At 49.6% G+C, this 14753-nt stretch overlaps 2 protein-coding genes across 5 annotated transcripts in view; one reads left to right on the top strand and one right to left on the bottom strand.

Annotated features, from left to right (window-relative positions):
* TSC2 (TSC complex subunit 2) overlaps window positions 1-7692 on the top strand; it is a 29459-nt gene extending 21767 nt beyond the window's left edge. For all 4 annotated transcript variants that reach the window (XM_072349562.1, XM_072349563.1, XM_072349564.1 and 1 more), the window contains 10 exons: window positions 1803-1963; window positions 2122-2624; window positions 3444-3519; window positions 3634-3720; window positions 3959-4145; window positions 4632-4771; window positions 4963-5041; window positions 5283-5374; window positions 5655-5753; window positions 6133-7692. In XM_072349562.1, coding sequence (XP_072205663.1) covers window positions 1803-1963; window positions 2122-2624; window positions 3444-3519; window positions 3634-3720; window positions 3959-4145; window positions 4632-4771; window positions 4963-5041; window positions 5283-5374; window positions 5655-5753; window positions 6133-6300 — 1592 coding nt within the window. In that variant the 3' untranslated portion in view covers window positions 6301-7692. The remainder of the gene's footprint in view (window positions 1-1802; window positions 1964-2121; window positions 2625-3443; window positions 3520-3633; window positions 3721-3958; window positions 4146-4631; window positions 4772-4962; window positions 5042-5282; window positions 5375-5654; window positions 5754-6132) is intronic.
* A 324-nt stretch (window positions 7693-8016) lies between these two features.
* PKD1 (polycystin 1, transient receptor potential channel interacting) overlaps window positions 8017-14753 on the bottom strand; it is an 82989-nt gene continuing 76252 nt past the window's right edge. Inside the window, exons 40-46 of the mRNA XM_072349561.1 lie at window positions 14467-14635; window positions 14195-14320; window positions 13853-14027; window positions 13208-13495; window positions 12795-12929; window positions 12166-12480; window positions 8017-11771 (exon numbers count right to left, since the gene is read on the bottom strand). Of these exons, the coding sequence (XP_072205662.1) occupies window positions 11169-11771; window positions 12166-12480; window positions 12795-12929; window positions 13208-13495; window positions 13853-14027; window positions 14195-14320; window positions 14467-14635 (1811 nt within the window). The 3' untranslated portion in view covers window positions 8017-11168. The remainder of the gene's footprint in view (window positions 11772-12165; window positions 12481-12794; window positions 12930-13207; window positions 13496-13852; window positions 14028-14194; window positions 14321-14466; window positions 14636-14753) is intronic.

The following is a 14753-nucleotide window of genomic DNA, read 5'->3' on the forward strand; positions in this document are numbered from 1 at the left end:
CCCTCATACTTCATTTTTCCCTTCCATGTCTCCTGTCTGTTCCCGGTCTCATTACTCTCAACAAATGGGATCCTGACTAGCATGAAGAAGTCCAAGCCAGATGCAGCATTTGCAAGTGCAGATAATTTCTTAAAAGTACTTTTTCTTTTAGCTGGGGTGGATTGTGAGTTGGGAGGCGCAGAGTTCTGTGGCCTCTCAATCAATCATTCATTTTCAGCTTCGTTTTACAATTGGCTTTATGTTTTACTAAAGGTGAAAGCTCCACTTCTGAGAATAACATGATGTATTCAATAGGACAAACTACCCACAAATCAAGTCCCATGCTACTCAGCCCAAAATGGGACACAGAATATGATAAAAGAAGCTGACGTATGTGTGTGTACATACATTTCCTCCTGCCTTCTTTCCTTCAGTGGAAAATTCTTTGTAGAGCACCAGGGTATTCTTAACCGCTATTGTTTTTTGACGTAGGCCTCTTAAAGCAGCGTAATGATGCTGCAGTAAAATATTTGTCTATACTTGTCCTCTCTGCTCGTATTATTCCCACCTACAGCGTAATTAGTGAGTGCTCACGTTATTTAAAAGCAATTAGAGATCTTGGCAGTAATGCAAGAGCTAGAGGAGCCTGGAAAATGCTTGGTGTGTGCAGGTGTGTTCTGGCTTGGACAGCTAACCAGATCAGCACGTGTTTTGGTTGTTGGTTTTTGTTTGTTTGTTTAGAAGGTATGTGTGTGCAATGCTAACTCTTAATTGCTTCTTTGAAATAACTTTGGTCCTGCGAGCTGAAATCAATCCAGGAAAAGCTGCTTTAGTGATTTATTTATTTATTTATTTATTTAATGTTTTGCTGATTTTTATTTTTATTTTTTGTGTGTGCTTTTTTTGTTGTTTTTTTTTTTTCTCTTTAATTTGGAAAACAAATCTTGGCCTTTCAGATTGGTCCTCCAGTCCCTTGTGTGCGCAATGGGAAGCCTCCTGTTCTCCAGCCTTTTCCTCAGGACAAAAAACAAGGCCAGGAGGAGCCCTTGGTCACACTCAGCCCTGTGCTCAGGGCAAGGCCTGGAGTAGCTGCAAGGTTAAATCTGCAAACGTTTCCTCCACTGCAGACAGGGCTTCCAAGGAGCTTTCTTGTCAGTGTGGTTTGTCAACCATTTGTCTGATCAGATGCCACATGCAGGTTTCCCAGTATTGCTGCAGTGCATGCGTTACATTTGCTCTCTTGTCCTTTCACGTGTCTAGGGCTGAATTGGTTTGCTTCTACTGAGACATACTAGGAAAACTGCCAAACTGCAAGGAAATGGCTCCTAGGAAAATTTCTTACCTCCTTCTAGGCCACTACAAGGCACAGGAGCGTACAAGAAAAACTTACATTTTGCATACTTGCATAGAACTGATGTCTTCATTGCCTGGATAATGATGAACTTTTAATACCGATCTTGTATTTTCTTGCACCTCTGTAGTTCCTGTGTGTCCTGATAGCTGAGCATTGATGTACAAGGTCCCATTTCCTTCATTCTGTCCCCTGCTTGTTCATCAGTGACAATTGGAAACAACTGCACTTGTTTTGACAAAAGCAGCTGCAGCCCTTTGCTGTGAGGGTAAGGTGATCAGTGATTCTGTACCAAAGGGAAAGCAGGAGCAAGTCTGATAAAACACAAAATCAAAGAACCAGACCACTCATTCCATATGGCCTTTCATTGAGATCCCGTAGGGAAAAGGCTGGTGCTTGAGAGGAAAGGACGGGGGCCTGCTGGTCCGTGCCTCTGTGCAGACTTCAGTTCTTCTGCATTGTGTCTTGGTAGAGTCTGCGGTCGTTCTAGAAGAAGGGAGCCCTTTGGAAATGGAGCTGAAGGAAACAGAGTCCCCAGCTGAGTCTCCAGAGAGTGAAGATTTTGAGACGTCGTGTTCTGAGCAAGTTTTGAGTGAGGAAAGGTTTGGTAAAGCCCAGGAGTCTTACAGCAGGGTAAGCAGAAGTGGCGGCTCTGTGCTATATTACAGCCCCATCCTTAAAAAGGTGTGAGAGGTGTCTGTGCTCTGCCTGGGGCTGCCTCAGTGTCACTGTTGTCAGCTCTTACCTTGTGAATTAGGAAAACCGTTTGTATTTGTTTCTTCTTCCTTAAGTCGTCCTCGACCTCAAGCCAAGAAGAAAAGTCTCTGAAGTCGGACGAGCTGGTGGAGGGCGGTATTCCCATCGGGAGGGTGCTGCCAGCAGAGGATGGCCGGGCACTGGAGGAGCTCTCCTTCCAGCCCTCCCAACCGCTCAGCAAGTCGAGCTCTTCCCCCGAGCTGCAGACACTGCAGGAGATTCTCAAGGATGCAAATGGCAGAGAAGTAACAAGGAGGCTGAGCACAGAAGTGAAGTCCAAATCTCAGTCTGGGAACCTGGAAGGGGAAGGACTGGGCAGTTGGCTGAGCAAGGGTGAGGATGGCAGAGCAGCAGGCTCGGGGGGGTTGGATGGCAGTGGCCCCACCACCTCACCACGCTCCCCATCTGGGCACCGGCCCCGGGGGTACACCATCTCTGACTCTGCACCATCACGGAGAGGGAAGAGGATGGAGAGAGATGCCTTCAAGAGCAGAACAGCAGCCACCAATGCTGAGAAAGTACCTGGAATAAACCCAAGGTATATTAAGGAGCATTATGGACTAGATAATCTTAGAGGTCTTTTCCAACCTTAGTGGTTCTATAGTTCTATGATGTGAAACTTGAACTAGCGAGCTTGTAATTGCTGGAGCATGGCTGGATTTGTTCCAATGGGTCTTATGGGATCTACAAAGCAGTAACTGGTTAAAAAGAGAATAATTGCTTGTTTTCTCAGGCCTTAAAGTAGAGATGTTGAAACTACTATCACCAAATTGACCTTGCAGTCTTAGGAAATACGTCTCCTAAATGGTTCCCAGTTTATTCAGGTCCCCTGGAGTCAACTTGGCTGTGAACAGGATAAATTGCCCGTCGTGCTGTTTGGGAAATGTCATGTGCAAAATACTATGAAAAAGGAGGATGATAGGATATGGTAGTTTGAACTTCAGGCATTGGCAGTTGCCCCAGATTGTGTTCTGAGACGGTCTTCATCTTACGAGGGGGAGATTCATTCTGTAAAGTGCAAGGGTCTGTACAATCATTTGTGCTGTAGGCTGGAAGTATCCCATGTAACTACGAGGCAGCAGTGTGTTCCTGCTTCTCTGTTACATGTGAAGATTGCCTTTTGAACGGGGAGTTTGTGCAGCTGCTGCTGTTTGACATACTAATTGTCTTTTGTGACAGGGGTTTATTATAAGCTGCATGTAGTCTAGGCACTGATTGGCTCTAGAAGATGAGTAATACTCCACTAGAATTTGAATTGCCCCCTATTTTTAATTCTTTACAGAAGGTTCTTACAATACAGCAGGTCCAAACAGACTGAATGTGGTAACAGAACATGTTCTTCCCCTCTTTCCCTTAGCTTTGTGTTTTTACAGTTGTACCATTCCCCGTTCTTTGGTGATGAGAACAACAAGCCCCTCCTGTTGCCAAATGAGGTAGGGAAGGATTTTTTTCTAACCCCATTAACATCCCAAAGAGGTTTTAGGGAGAGCAAGTGGGTGTTTGGAGATGATGACTTTCTAAAGAGGTGACAAATGTTTTGATTGTAGACGTTTGAAAAGTCGGTGCAGCTCCTGGATCAGATTCCTTCCTATGACACCCACAAGATCGCAGTGCTGTATGTTGGAGAGGGCCAGGTGAGTTGTGTGCTGGGTGCATTCATCATTCCATGGGTCCATCTCTGCAGAAGGGCAGGCACTGCTACTCCAACAGTGAGGTTCCTACTGTTGCTGCAGGAGCTGAGCTGTCTCTTAGTTTCTTGTGTTAGAAGTCAGTGCCTGTGTGAATCCCTTCTGGGGAGGTGGTAACCTAATCACTCATGCTGATGGAGTGCTCTTTGTATTCATTGTGGGGCTCTGTGCTCTTGTTTCCTAGAGCAACAATGAAATTGCTATTCTGTCAAATGAGCACGGCTCCTATCGCTACACCGAGTTCCTGACAGGCTTAGGGAAGCTCATTGAGCTTAAAGACTGCCAGCCCGACAAAATCTACCTCGGCGGCTTGGATGTGTGTGGAGAGGATGGACAGTTTACCTACTGCTGGCATGATGACATCATGCAAGGTATAGTATCTGCAGGAGGCAGAAGTGGAAGGATGGTCTCTTCTCGTTTAAGACTGAGCCTCTTTCTACAAACTGTTTCCATTCTGGGGTGTAGTGAGGATAACCTGGGGCTGTGTTTCCCCTCCATTACCTCTCTGAGGTCTCTGCAAGCCATGAGTTCAGAAGAGGTGCATACAGGAGAGGTGCATACCTGCCTTCTTCAGAAAAGCCCCACCAGCTGCTGGAGTGAACCATGGAGGGCAGCACCCAAGAGTGTGCTTCCATGGCAGTGCTGCCTGCTGTGCTCTGTGCTCAGCTACCACTGGAACAGTCCAGAAGGACTGGATTCAGCTGTCACAAATGGGGACAAACCTGTCAAGGGAGAACAGTGTGGCTTTTTCATTACAGTGCTGCTGGTACTGCTTTGTCTTTCAGGCAAATGCTGAGAGTTAAACATTACTGCTTGCAGCTAAGCTCAGCCTAAGGGTCCTTCTGTTTCCTCTTCAGCCATTTTCCACATTGCTACTCTGATGCCCACAAAGGATTTGGATAAATATCGCTGCGACAAGAAGAGACACCTTGGGAATGATTTTGTTTCTATTGTTTACAATGATTCTGGTGAGGACTTCAAACTGGGAACAATAAAGGTACAAGATTTTACCTCCAGGCATTTGGCTGTTTGTAAACCCTTGATCTGATGTATGTTCTCTTGGTAAACAGTGATGTTGAGCTGAAGTTATTTACCTCAATGGATTTATGCATGCTAGCACATGGCAATGACAGAGTCATGACGGCTGCCAGTAATGTGTGTTTGACTGTTTTATTGTTTTCCCATTAGGGTCAGTTCAATTTTGTGCATGTTATCATAACACCACTTGACTATGACTGCAACCTGGTCACGCTGCAGTGTCGAAAAGGTAGGAATCCCCCCAGCATTTCTTTCAGTCTTTCCTTTATTGCTGGTGCAATAATTGACATCATTTTGCCATGTTTTTGCATTCCAAAAGCAAATGCTTCCAAGAGAAAGAACTTCTGAGGTTCTGTGATGCGGTCCTTCAGGTTTTTGTTGCTTGTCCATTTAGTCACAGGCAACTTTTAGTCTTCCTCTTTTCTCTTTACTATCTGACAAGAGTTTTTGTTTTTACCTTTAAAATGAAGACATGGAGGGCCTTGTAGACACGAGTGTTGCTAAGATCATCTCTGACAAGAACCTGCCATTCGTCGCCCGTCAGATGGCCCTGCATGCTAACGTGAGTACCCTCAGCTCCCTGGGACCTTCTGTCTTTCAGCTGGCAGCTTGGTCCCTCACCAGATAGAAGAGAGACAAGAAGGGCTTGCTAAAGCAAGTCAGCTTCCTGCCTCAGTTATTTCTGTCAACCTTTGAGTCGGTTATTGTATGAACAATTATAACTTAGAGCTGTATTTCAGCTGCTGTCAGACTGGACTGAAACATTCTATTAATTCTATTGCTGTGGTTATGTTAATGTGCATCCTCTCTTTCCCTGCTTCTCCCCTCTGTTCCCAAATTAGATGGCTTCCCAGGTTCACCACAGTCGATCCAACCCTACTGACACTTACCCATCCAAATGGATCGCTCGGCTGCGGCACATCAAGCGGTTGAGGCACCGGGTGAGTGAAGATGTCTGTTGAGATATTGAGAACTAATCTCTGCCTTACAAAGCGTTGTTGCAAATAAGGCAAATAAAATCAGCTCTCAGAACTTGACGGATAAGAGGAATAAAGTGTGTATGAAGGTTAGAATCCAACTCTTGTGGGAACAAGAAGAGTAGTGAGATAGGTTTGGACTTGTGAGCTTCCGAACAGCTCCCCTTGCAGCAACTGCACTGGGGACCCTGATATTTGAAGACAGATCTGCTTGTGCTCAGCACTGCAGTGGGTAACGTAAGAAAAGCTGTACTGAGTAACCTGTCCTGCTCTGGCTAAATGGAAGGTGAGGGTGAAAAGCTGCAGAGAACGTAGAGCTCATCTGTTCTTATTTGGCTTTCAGCTGCGTGAAGAAACCCAGTACCAAACTCCCGGCCTTCCCCTACAGATGCATCCATCTGCTCCAGCAAAGCCCTCTCCCCAGATGGCTCAGGACCCACCGCCAGCCTACGAGACTGGCCAGAGGAAGAGGCTCATTTCCTCGGTGGATGACTTCACTGAGTTTGTGTAGGCTCCTGTGGGTTGGTGCGTCTGTTCTGGGATGGACGAGGCAGTGAATGTGTTATACCTGCGTGCTGACTCCATACAGCTGCATGGACATAGAGGAGAAGGGTTTGGCAAATGCGGTGTGACTGTGCTGCTTTAGTGTGGACACAGCACTGACCCTTACTTACCAGGAGGACTGAACGTGTTTTGCTGTCTCAGCCTGCCACTGCTGTCTGATGAGAACACCGTGTATCCCCAACAGATGCTCCAAGAGAGAACCGACTCCACATGCTTTGTTTTTATTTGGTTTGAGCTACTCTAAAGCTTCCATCTTTTATGGGAGCTTCTTCTGGGCTCCCTCAACACCGTTGTCTGCTGGAGGCAGAGGAAGTCTGATACTCTGCACTTCATCACATAGGTGGAATTTGCAAGAGTTGGGGGAAATTTTGCCACCTTTATTGGGAGTTAAATACGAAGTACAGAAGCTCCAGTCATTGTTTCTAAGCAACCCAGAATCTCTGCTCTTCTCCAACGCCCCAGTGCCTCGCGGCACTTGAACTCTACCGACTGTGAGGCTTTCTCTGCTGCCAGTTTTGGTAAGGGTTGATCCAGGTTCACAAGTGATCTGCAAGATGTACTGCTTCAAATCCCAAGGATGATGTCTCCTCGAGTCAGTGAGCCCTTTTTGCTGCCTGCAAAGCAGGGAGGTGGGAGCCACTCAGTGGAGCAGCAGAATGGCAGAGCACTGAGACATGGCCCACTGGTGATGAACTGCTCTGACTCACTGGGACCGACTGCGAGGACTTAGTCTGAGGCCAGGTGCGGTTTCTAGGTTCAACTGCAGGATTTCCACCAATTGCAGCAGTGCTGAGGGTGAGTCTTGTCCCTCCCTATACACCTAGGAAAACCCTGTTTGAAAGACTGCTGGCTTGTCCTGGTGGCATCATTTCTGAAGGAAAATGATGGAAGGAAATGATGGAAGGAAAAGTGCCCATTGCACTAACACACGAGGACAGTATCTCCTCCTGGGGCCTCAGCTGTTGTAGCTAAACAGCGGTCCTTTCAGTGCACGTGTGTACAGGTGGATTGGGATTATGTAGCCCATCTTGTGCTGAGATGCTTATCAGACACTACACTACCGAACTGGAAGATGCCATGTGAGCAGGACTATACTGTGAGTGCTTTATCTCCCGCTCCGTGAGTAAATGGGAAGCGTGGCTTTTTGATAACAGCAATTATGGAGCCCTTGCAGTGGAGCTAAATGCAGTGCAGTCAGCACACAGAACTGCAGAGTGACTGCCAAGGGAGCAAAAGCAACGCTACTAACTGATGCAGGGCTGTTTGGGAACTAAGTGTATGTTGTGTTTTTGAGTGTTTATACGTAAATCCTAAAGGAAATAAAGTATTTGTATGGTCAGTGGGTTTTTGCTGGCCTGGGAAGTCTCAGATAATAACGTTGCAGGCACTTTGCTTTTGTATTGGCTGCAGACCCTTCAGTAACGAGCTGTTGTACTTAATTACAGACCAAAGCTTCCCTAACAGGCTGGCTGATCTGAGTGTCTCGTATTGTGCAGGAGCTGTCAGTGAAATTCTGAGCACAGTCAAAAGGATCAAGGCTGGGATTGGTGGGGATGGGCTCCGATGAGCACCATGGGCCCCCCTTGGCCTTTCCCGGTAGCTGTGTGTGGGTCACCGTGCAGCTGCGGGGCTGAGAGAGCAACAACGAAAGCAACGGAGCCAGTCTGTAGCAGTCAGCTTTTATTTGACCTTGTCAGTTTTTAAAGCAACATCCCCACAGTTACAAAATACGGTATTTTTTCTTTGCAGTAAATGCTGACCAGATGGTAACAATTGGCCTATTGGTCACAATCATCTGTTTTTAAAAACAAAAATAAAAGCATTTATATAGAGGTTCCCTCCCGCTCCCTTTTAAACTAGTGGATAGTTTTTGTGTTTTTTGTGGTTTTTTTTTTTCTTTTTTAATCGAAGCAGCTTGATACTGTTGCATCTTGAAGAGACTTAATAAATAAGAAACCATCTCTTGGTGTGACTACAAACACAGAAATAGACATTCAGGAGTACTTATGGGTTAGGGCTGTACGTCAGGTTCGTTGCTGCTGCCAGTAGAACGCCATGCTAACTGCCTGCAGCCAAGTGTGTGTCTACGTGTGGTACCTCAGCTGTGACAGTGAAGGAACTCTGTGAGCGTTGCTATAGTTTGTACAAATAAATGCTGCACTGAGAACTGTGACTGCTTGGAAGCTGTCTGTGGTGCCCGCTGAGCACGCAGGCCCTCAGTGAGGTGTCTGACTTAGCAAGAAACAACTTGTGTGGGTTCCAGAGCTGCTCTCCGTACTTCAAATGAAGGTGAGAAGTAAGGCAGTTGTCCTAGCCTGTTTCTGCTCCTCTTCGATTAGAAGAAGCACTTGGTAAGTCACGCGCATCATATCACAATCACGCACACAAACAAAGCAAATGGGGTAAGAAACAGCCACAGGGGAACAGAAAGCCCAGTGCCTTCACTGGGGAGCATCCTTGTCCCACCTGCACTGTAGCTTATTTTAAGGCCATTCTGAACACGTGGGTCCCTGCTCACCACTGCCCCTCTTTCTCTTATTAACAACTTTATTTTTTGGAACATATTCAAGCCATGCTGTTGGGAAGGGGCTGAGTCCTCTACTGCGGTTCTTGGCATACCCCTTCTTTTAGCTCTTGGCGATGCAAGAGATTTCCAAGACCTGCTTGGTTCACTCTCCTCCCTGAACAGTCCCTCTGGCTGCCGCCCCTGCCTGTCCCACCGCACGTAGTGCTGGGGATGCAGCTGAGAACTGGTGCCTGTAGCCATACAGAGACCAGGTGCCCTAGTTCTGCTGAGCTCCAGGCACGTCTCTGTAACCTCTTCATCCTGCCTCTTCTGTCCCTTTAGGAAAGCTTTCTAACAACAGTTTCCTCCACTCTGCGCTCTACTTCCTGCTCTGAAATCTGCTTTCACCAACCTTCCAAGGAGACCAACAGACCAACTTCCATCTCACTCTCAGGCTCCACACGTTTGTTTTTTGCCTATCTGCGGCCTTCTGCAACATTCTACAGCCTCTGTCCTACAAGCAACCGAGTTTTTCAAATGCAATTTGCACCGGTCTCAAAGCCCTCAATACACAGAGCACCCAGGGGAAGGGATGTGGGTGGGTGCATGAAGCCAACAAGGAGCTCTCTGAGCATCTCCAGCACTGCACACAAGTGGCTGAGGGCTTTGCAACACCGCTGCTCCCTGGGGCACTGATCTCACCTTCAGCCCTCGGACCTTTCCTAAGGTACCCCACCATGGTCTGCTCTGCCTGCAGGGACTGCCCCACCTCGAGAGCACACGCACCGCATGCACACGGACACCCAAACCTTTATATACACGGGACATTCCCAGAAAGAAGCACTTAATACATCCTTTAAATAACTCTGACAATAGTATTCTGTCTCCTATCTACATGTTTCAAACACGTTAACCGATGCTATGAAAATATAGCAAACATACAAAAATATATACATTTAAAAACAGAAAAAAGAGAAACCAACAAGGAAACACCATATAAATTACTTACAGTATCCATAAGGTGAAATGGGGATGACAAAGTGAACGCAGACCCTGGAGCAGCTGCCGTGGGGGGGGGTTGGGGTTGTGTCTCTCTCCCCCAATGCATTTGTGCTTCTCATTATGAAGATGCGGGGAGGTAACGGCGCAGCTGGGTGGCTGCATTCACTTCATCATTGCATTCTCATTTCAATTCATGATTTCAACGAACAAATACTGCTTTATACTGATATATTATCCCGTTCTTGTTAGATCGTTGTGTGTCGTCGTTAGCTGAGGAAAGCATTGTTTAAAGTGCTGGGCAGTACATAAGAACAAAAGTAAACCAAAAAGAGAAATAACATAGACTTACTTAGGTCAATACATTCCTTGGGTTAGAAAAGCCAAGCAGCCAGCAGCACGCACACACACCATGGGGTGTCTGTGTGTGGGATGGGGGGGGGGGGGGGCCGCAGCGAAGCCAGCACGGTGGCACCCCCTGCTTGGAGACAGCCAAATGCAGCCCCGGGTATCTGCACTCCACCTGGGACAGCAGGCTGGGCAGCTCACCGCAGCTTGCAATGTCAATGGGTTTAAATATTGGGTTTCTTTAAATACAAATAATACCAATTTCTGGAGGATAAAAGGAACCAATACTTGGGAATTAACTGATCTGGGTGTAGATATCGCTTTGTTTATATCTATAGATATTTATGCTTTAAAAAACAGCAAAAAAACAACAACAACAACAACAAAAAGGTTAAATATCTTCTTGAAACCTGTAGCTTTCCTCCACAGTGTGTCTGGTCGGCAAAATCCAAAGTCAGACCTTCAAGACCCAGGGCTCAGCTCTCCTCATGTCCCCCGGCACAGCCAGCAGGAAGGGGAGGCAGCCTTGGCCCACTCACCCTACACCAGTCCCCAATAAAGTGTCCTTGTGACGGCCGCCTTGCGCGGTCCATTTGCAGACGGGGCCATTTAACAAAAGAGAGACAACTTGTATTAATACTGCCTTATTGAACCGGTATTTTCTGCACGCTGACCCCAACCTGTGCAGCCTTCCCCAGCCGTCCATGTAGGAAGGCTCAGCCTCTCCCAGTGAACCCTCAGCACTGGAAACCACCGGTGAGGAAGTTGGCACAGCGTGGAGGTCGGGGGCTGCACCAGCCTCACTGCAGGCAAGCAGCAGCCCTGAACACCAGCAGCTCAGCCGCCGCAGGCAGCTCACCAGGCTCCAGGCCTGCCCGGCAGGCACAGCCCACCTTTACAAACCCCTTCTGAGGCTCTCTCTGCCCTCCAAGGGGCACTGCTCCCCACAATGCCCAGCGTGGCTACTTGACGGTGGGGTGGACCCTATTCTTGGCTCGGAGGGGCCGTTTCTTCTTCACAGCCGGAGCCAGAGAGGAGTGTGCTTTGTGCGGGGGGAGTACGGAAGCCGCCACGCTGATGCCTCTGCTGGCACGGATGAGGCGGCTGGGCACAGAGCTCCTGCTGCCAGGAGAGTGGGCGGACAGGGGGAGCTGCGGGTCCGTGATGGAGGAAGTCTCAGGTGAGGGTCCCCGCTCTGTATTGCCCGCACAGTACCTGCTCAAGGCATCCTCTGGCACCAGAGAGTGCCTCCTCCTGGAGCGACGGCTCTGGGAGCCCTGCAGCTGGTGCTCGATGCGATACACGTCCTCAGTCACCTGGTTGACCCGGTCAAATTGGGCTAGCAGCATCTCGAAGAGGGAAAGGAGCCGCTGGAGGTCAGCATCTACTTCCAAGCTGTCCCGGGTGCTCAGCACGAGGCTCAGCCCATCCAGCTGGCTGGAGGAGGTGGAGGCCCTGGAGCTGTCAGAGGCAGCGCTGGGAGTGGGACCCCGGATGGACTTGGAGTCGCTGGAGTCCCGGGATGGAAGCGGTTCCATGCCTTCAAACCTCACCTTGTGGCGGAACTGGAAGAAGAGGACAAGGGACTCAGAGTTAATTCAGGAGCTGCCAAGTGTGAATGCTGTGCCGCAGCACCTGCCCTGCATCAAACAGCCCCAGTGCTGCTATCAGCCCTTCCTGGCAGGCTAGGCTACAGCTCGGACCTGGGGACAGATCTCAGATAACATCACCTGGAATGCAGGGACTGAGAACTGGCAGCCTACGTCCCTGCAGTGCCCTGACACTAAACCAGCTCCTGTCCTCCAGGATCTGCCACTGCCAGACAGGCTGAGGCATCCAACTGTCAACTGTAACTGGAAGCGGCCCGAGTCAAAGTGGGATAAGGACAGTGGATGTTTCTCTGTACAGGTCTGCAGCTTACGATGTGCTACTCGACCCCTTGTCCCAAGCTGCACTCACCTCCTTGGCTTTGCTGAAGCCCATCCACATTTTCAGCCTGCGCACAAAGAGCTCCACCATCTCATAGTCCTGGGGCTCGAAGGCAGGGCGGTACAGCTCAAAGTGCATCTCCCTGTAGCTGTAGACGAGCACCACGGTGAACAGCCTCAGCACGATCCACACCTCCAGGATGATATAGCTGGTGCAGAACAGGTAGTAGAGGCCAGAGGAGTCGGGCGGGAAGGGGTAGAGGCTCACACTGCCCCGCACCATAGCAATGAGCAGCAGGAGGCTGCTGCCAACGCTGCGGAAGGACTCCGAAGAGGAAGAGAAAAGCTGCAAAGGGGAGAGTGGAGATATGTTGAAAAGGGATCCATTGATGGCATAATGTCTTTTGACACTCACTACCTCATCTTACAAAGCATGAGCCCTGTGCAGCTCCTCAATCAGCTGTGACAGGGACTGGCACAGACATTGCATGGCCAAAGCCACCGTGACCCTGAGCACTTGTCTGGGCCCTGCCCGTGCTGGGAACCAGCTGAGATCTGCTGACAGCTGTAGCACAGCAAGGGACAAGGGAGTCACACAGCCCTGGGCCTCACCCCCAACCAACCCCTCTGCTAGACAAGACAAAGAATACAGGCAGTTACCAGGAAGCCAAGCTGTGCGTATGCCAGGATGAGGACCACAAAAGCCAGCCCTGCTGCAGTCAGCTCCTTCATGGACTTCTGAAACGTCTTCCCAAACACAGACCACTGCCTGACAAAGCGCAGCTGCTGGGCAGCCTAGGACCAAGAGAAAGGATGGTGTCACAACAGGCTCAGGTGATCTGCCGAGCACAGCAGAGCCTCTTCCTTGTTTCCCTTGCCCTGGCAGAGGAAGGGACACTGCAGCACCACTTGCTCTCAGACTGCACATGCAGACCTCCAATGGGAAGGCAGCACCCTGTAAGTCCTGTCATGTGCATGCTTTTACTTCTGGACTGCACAGGGATGACAACGTGGCACATGAACAAAGCACGTATCTCTGACCATATCCTGCATCCACACAGGCCTTCCCATACCTGCACGATCAGGAGGAAGAGGAGGGAGGCAGCCAAGGTGCTGAAAACCGTGTTGAGAAAGGCCACCTGGTAGAAGTTGGTGAAGACCTTGCGGTTGTTGAGGTACTTGAGCCACTGCTGGTCAGCCAGGGTGGCTTGGCTGAGGTGCACCACCACCGTGCAGGTGGTGAGGAGGATGAAGACCCACTGGCCATAGTTGCCCCACAGGGTGAAGTAGGCCCTGCCTTCTTTCTTGATGGAAAGTGACTCAGACACCACAAAGTAGACCACAAACATCATGAGGAAGACCTGGGGGAAGAATGGAGAGGTTATCGGGGAAGGAGAGGTCGATACTGGGCTGCACCAGGAGACCTCACAGCACCCTAGAACAGTAACAGCCCCGTGTACTAAGCTGAGTTCTGCAATCCTACACCTGCACTGCACTTCTGCAAGTCTTCCCATGCCTTCCTCTCAATCACTCTGTCCTCCTCCTTCTTGTCATAGCAGGAAAGCTCCCCAAACCACATCCAATGCACCTGTGGCAGGGTAGCAATGCCTAGGGGAAGATGGCTCTGCTTTGCACCTAGCCCTGGCCCAGTCAGCAGGTTTAGTCTGATCCACCTGAGCACCTCTGTGCAGTGACCAAAAGGGAAGTGCCACACTCACCATCATGAGAAGCTGCAGTGTGACACCACTGCTGAGCCTCAGCAGTGGGAAGGGGCTGATGGTGACAGTGGTGACAGCCTGGCCTGCGCCCAGGAACTCCAGCTGGAGGGTGATGGCAGCATGCAGGTCCACGCTGGGGTTGTACTGCATCAACTCCACGAAGACCACCCGGCTCCTGGGGAGGTAAGAACAGCTCAGGACCCCGGGACAACGCAGGGACAACAACCAGCAGCCATCATTTTTGTAGGATCTTAGACCCTCTGCCCCTTGGTGACGGCCTCAGCAGCGCCCCTTAAAAATCCAGGTGACAGAAAACATTTCCCTTGCCCCTGCCACACTTACATGTTGTCGATCCAGGTGTGCTGCTGAAGGTAATTCAGCTGAGCCCTGCCTTCCTCCAGTGAAGTCGCCAGCTCCTGGATGTAACCTCCGCTATCATAGAAAGAGATGTAACCCCAGTACCAGACCCTGCAGAGGAAGAGGAAGCACAAAATGAGGGTTGGAGACTGAGACAGAACAGCCCCCAGCAACCACCCAGGGCACCAAATGGACTGAGAAGTTCACATGCCTTTAGGACATAAGGCAGAGCTTTGGCTGCAGGTGCAGCTCCTTACCCTGTTAGGTCAGGTGGTGAGTAGGACCACGCAGCTGTCACGTTCCCAGCTGCCCGTTCCCAGCCAGCTGCATAGTCAGCAGTAGAGAAGCTGTGTGAGTCGATGCAGTTCTTCCTGGCAACTGTGCCCAGCCCATGGAGAACATCCTGGGCAGTGAGCTGGCACTCACCTGAAACAAGACCAACATCATCACCCCATCAGCATCCCAATACAGACAAACAGTGCAGGGAGCACAGCTGAGCTTTCACATTTAGCGTCCCCCTTCTTCCCAAGCCCCCTCCACCTCT

Source organism: Excalfactoria chinensis, chromosome 14 (genome assembly GCF_039878825.1).
Source record: "Excalfactoria chinensis isolate bCotChi1 chromosome 14, bCotChi1.hap2, whole genome shotgun sequence".
In the NCBI taxonomy this organism is placed as follows: Eukaryota; Metazoa; Chordata; class Aves; order Galliformes; family Phasianidae; genus Excalfactoria; species Excalfactoria chinensis.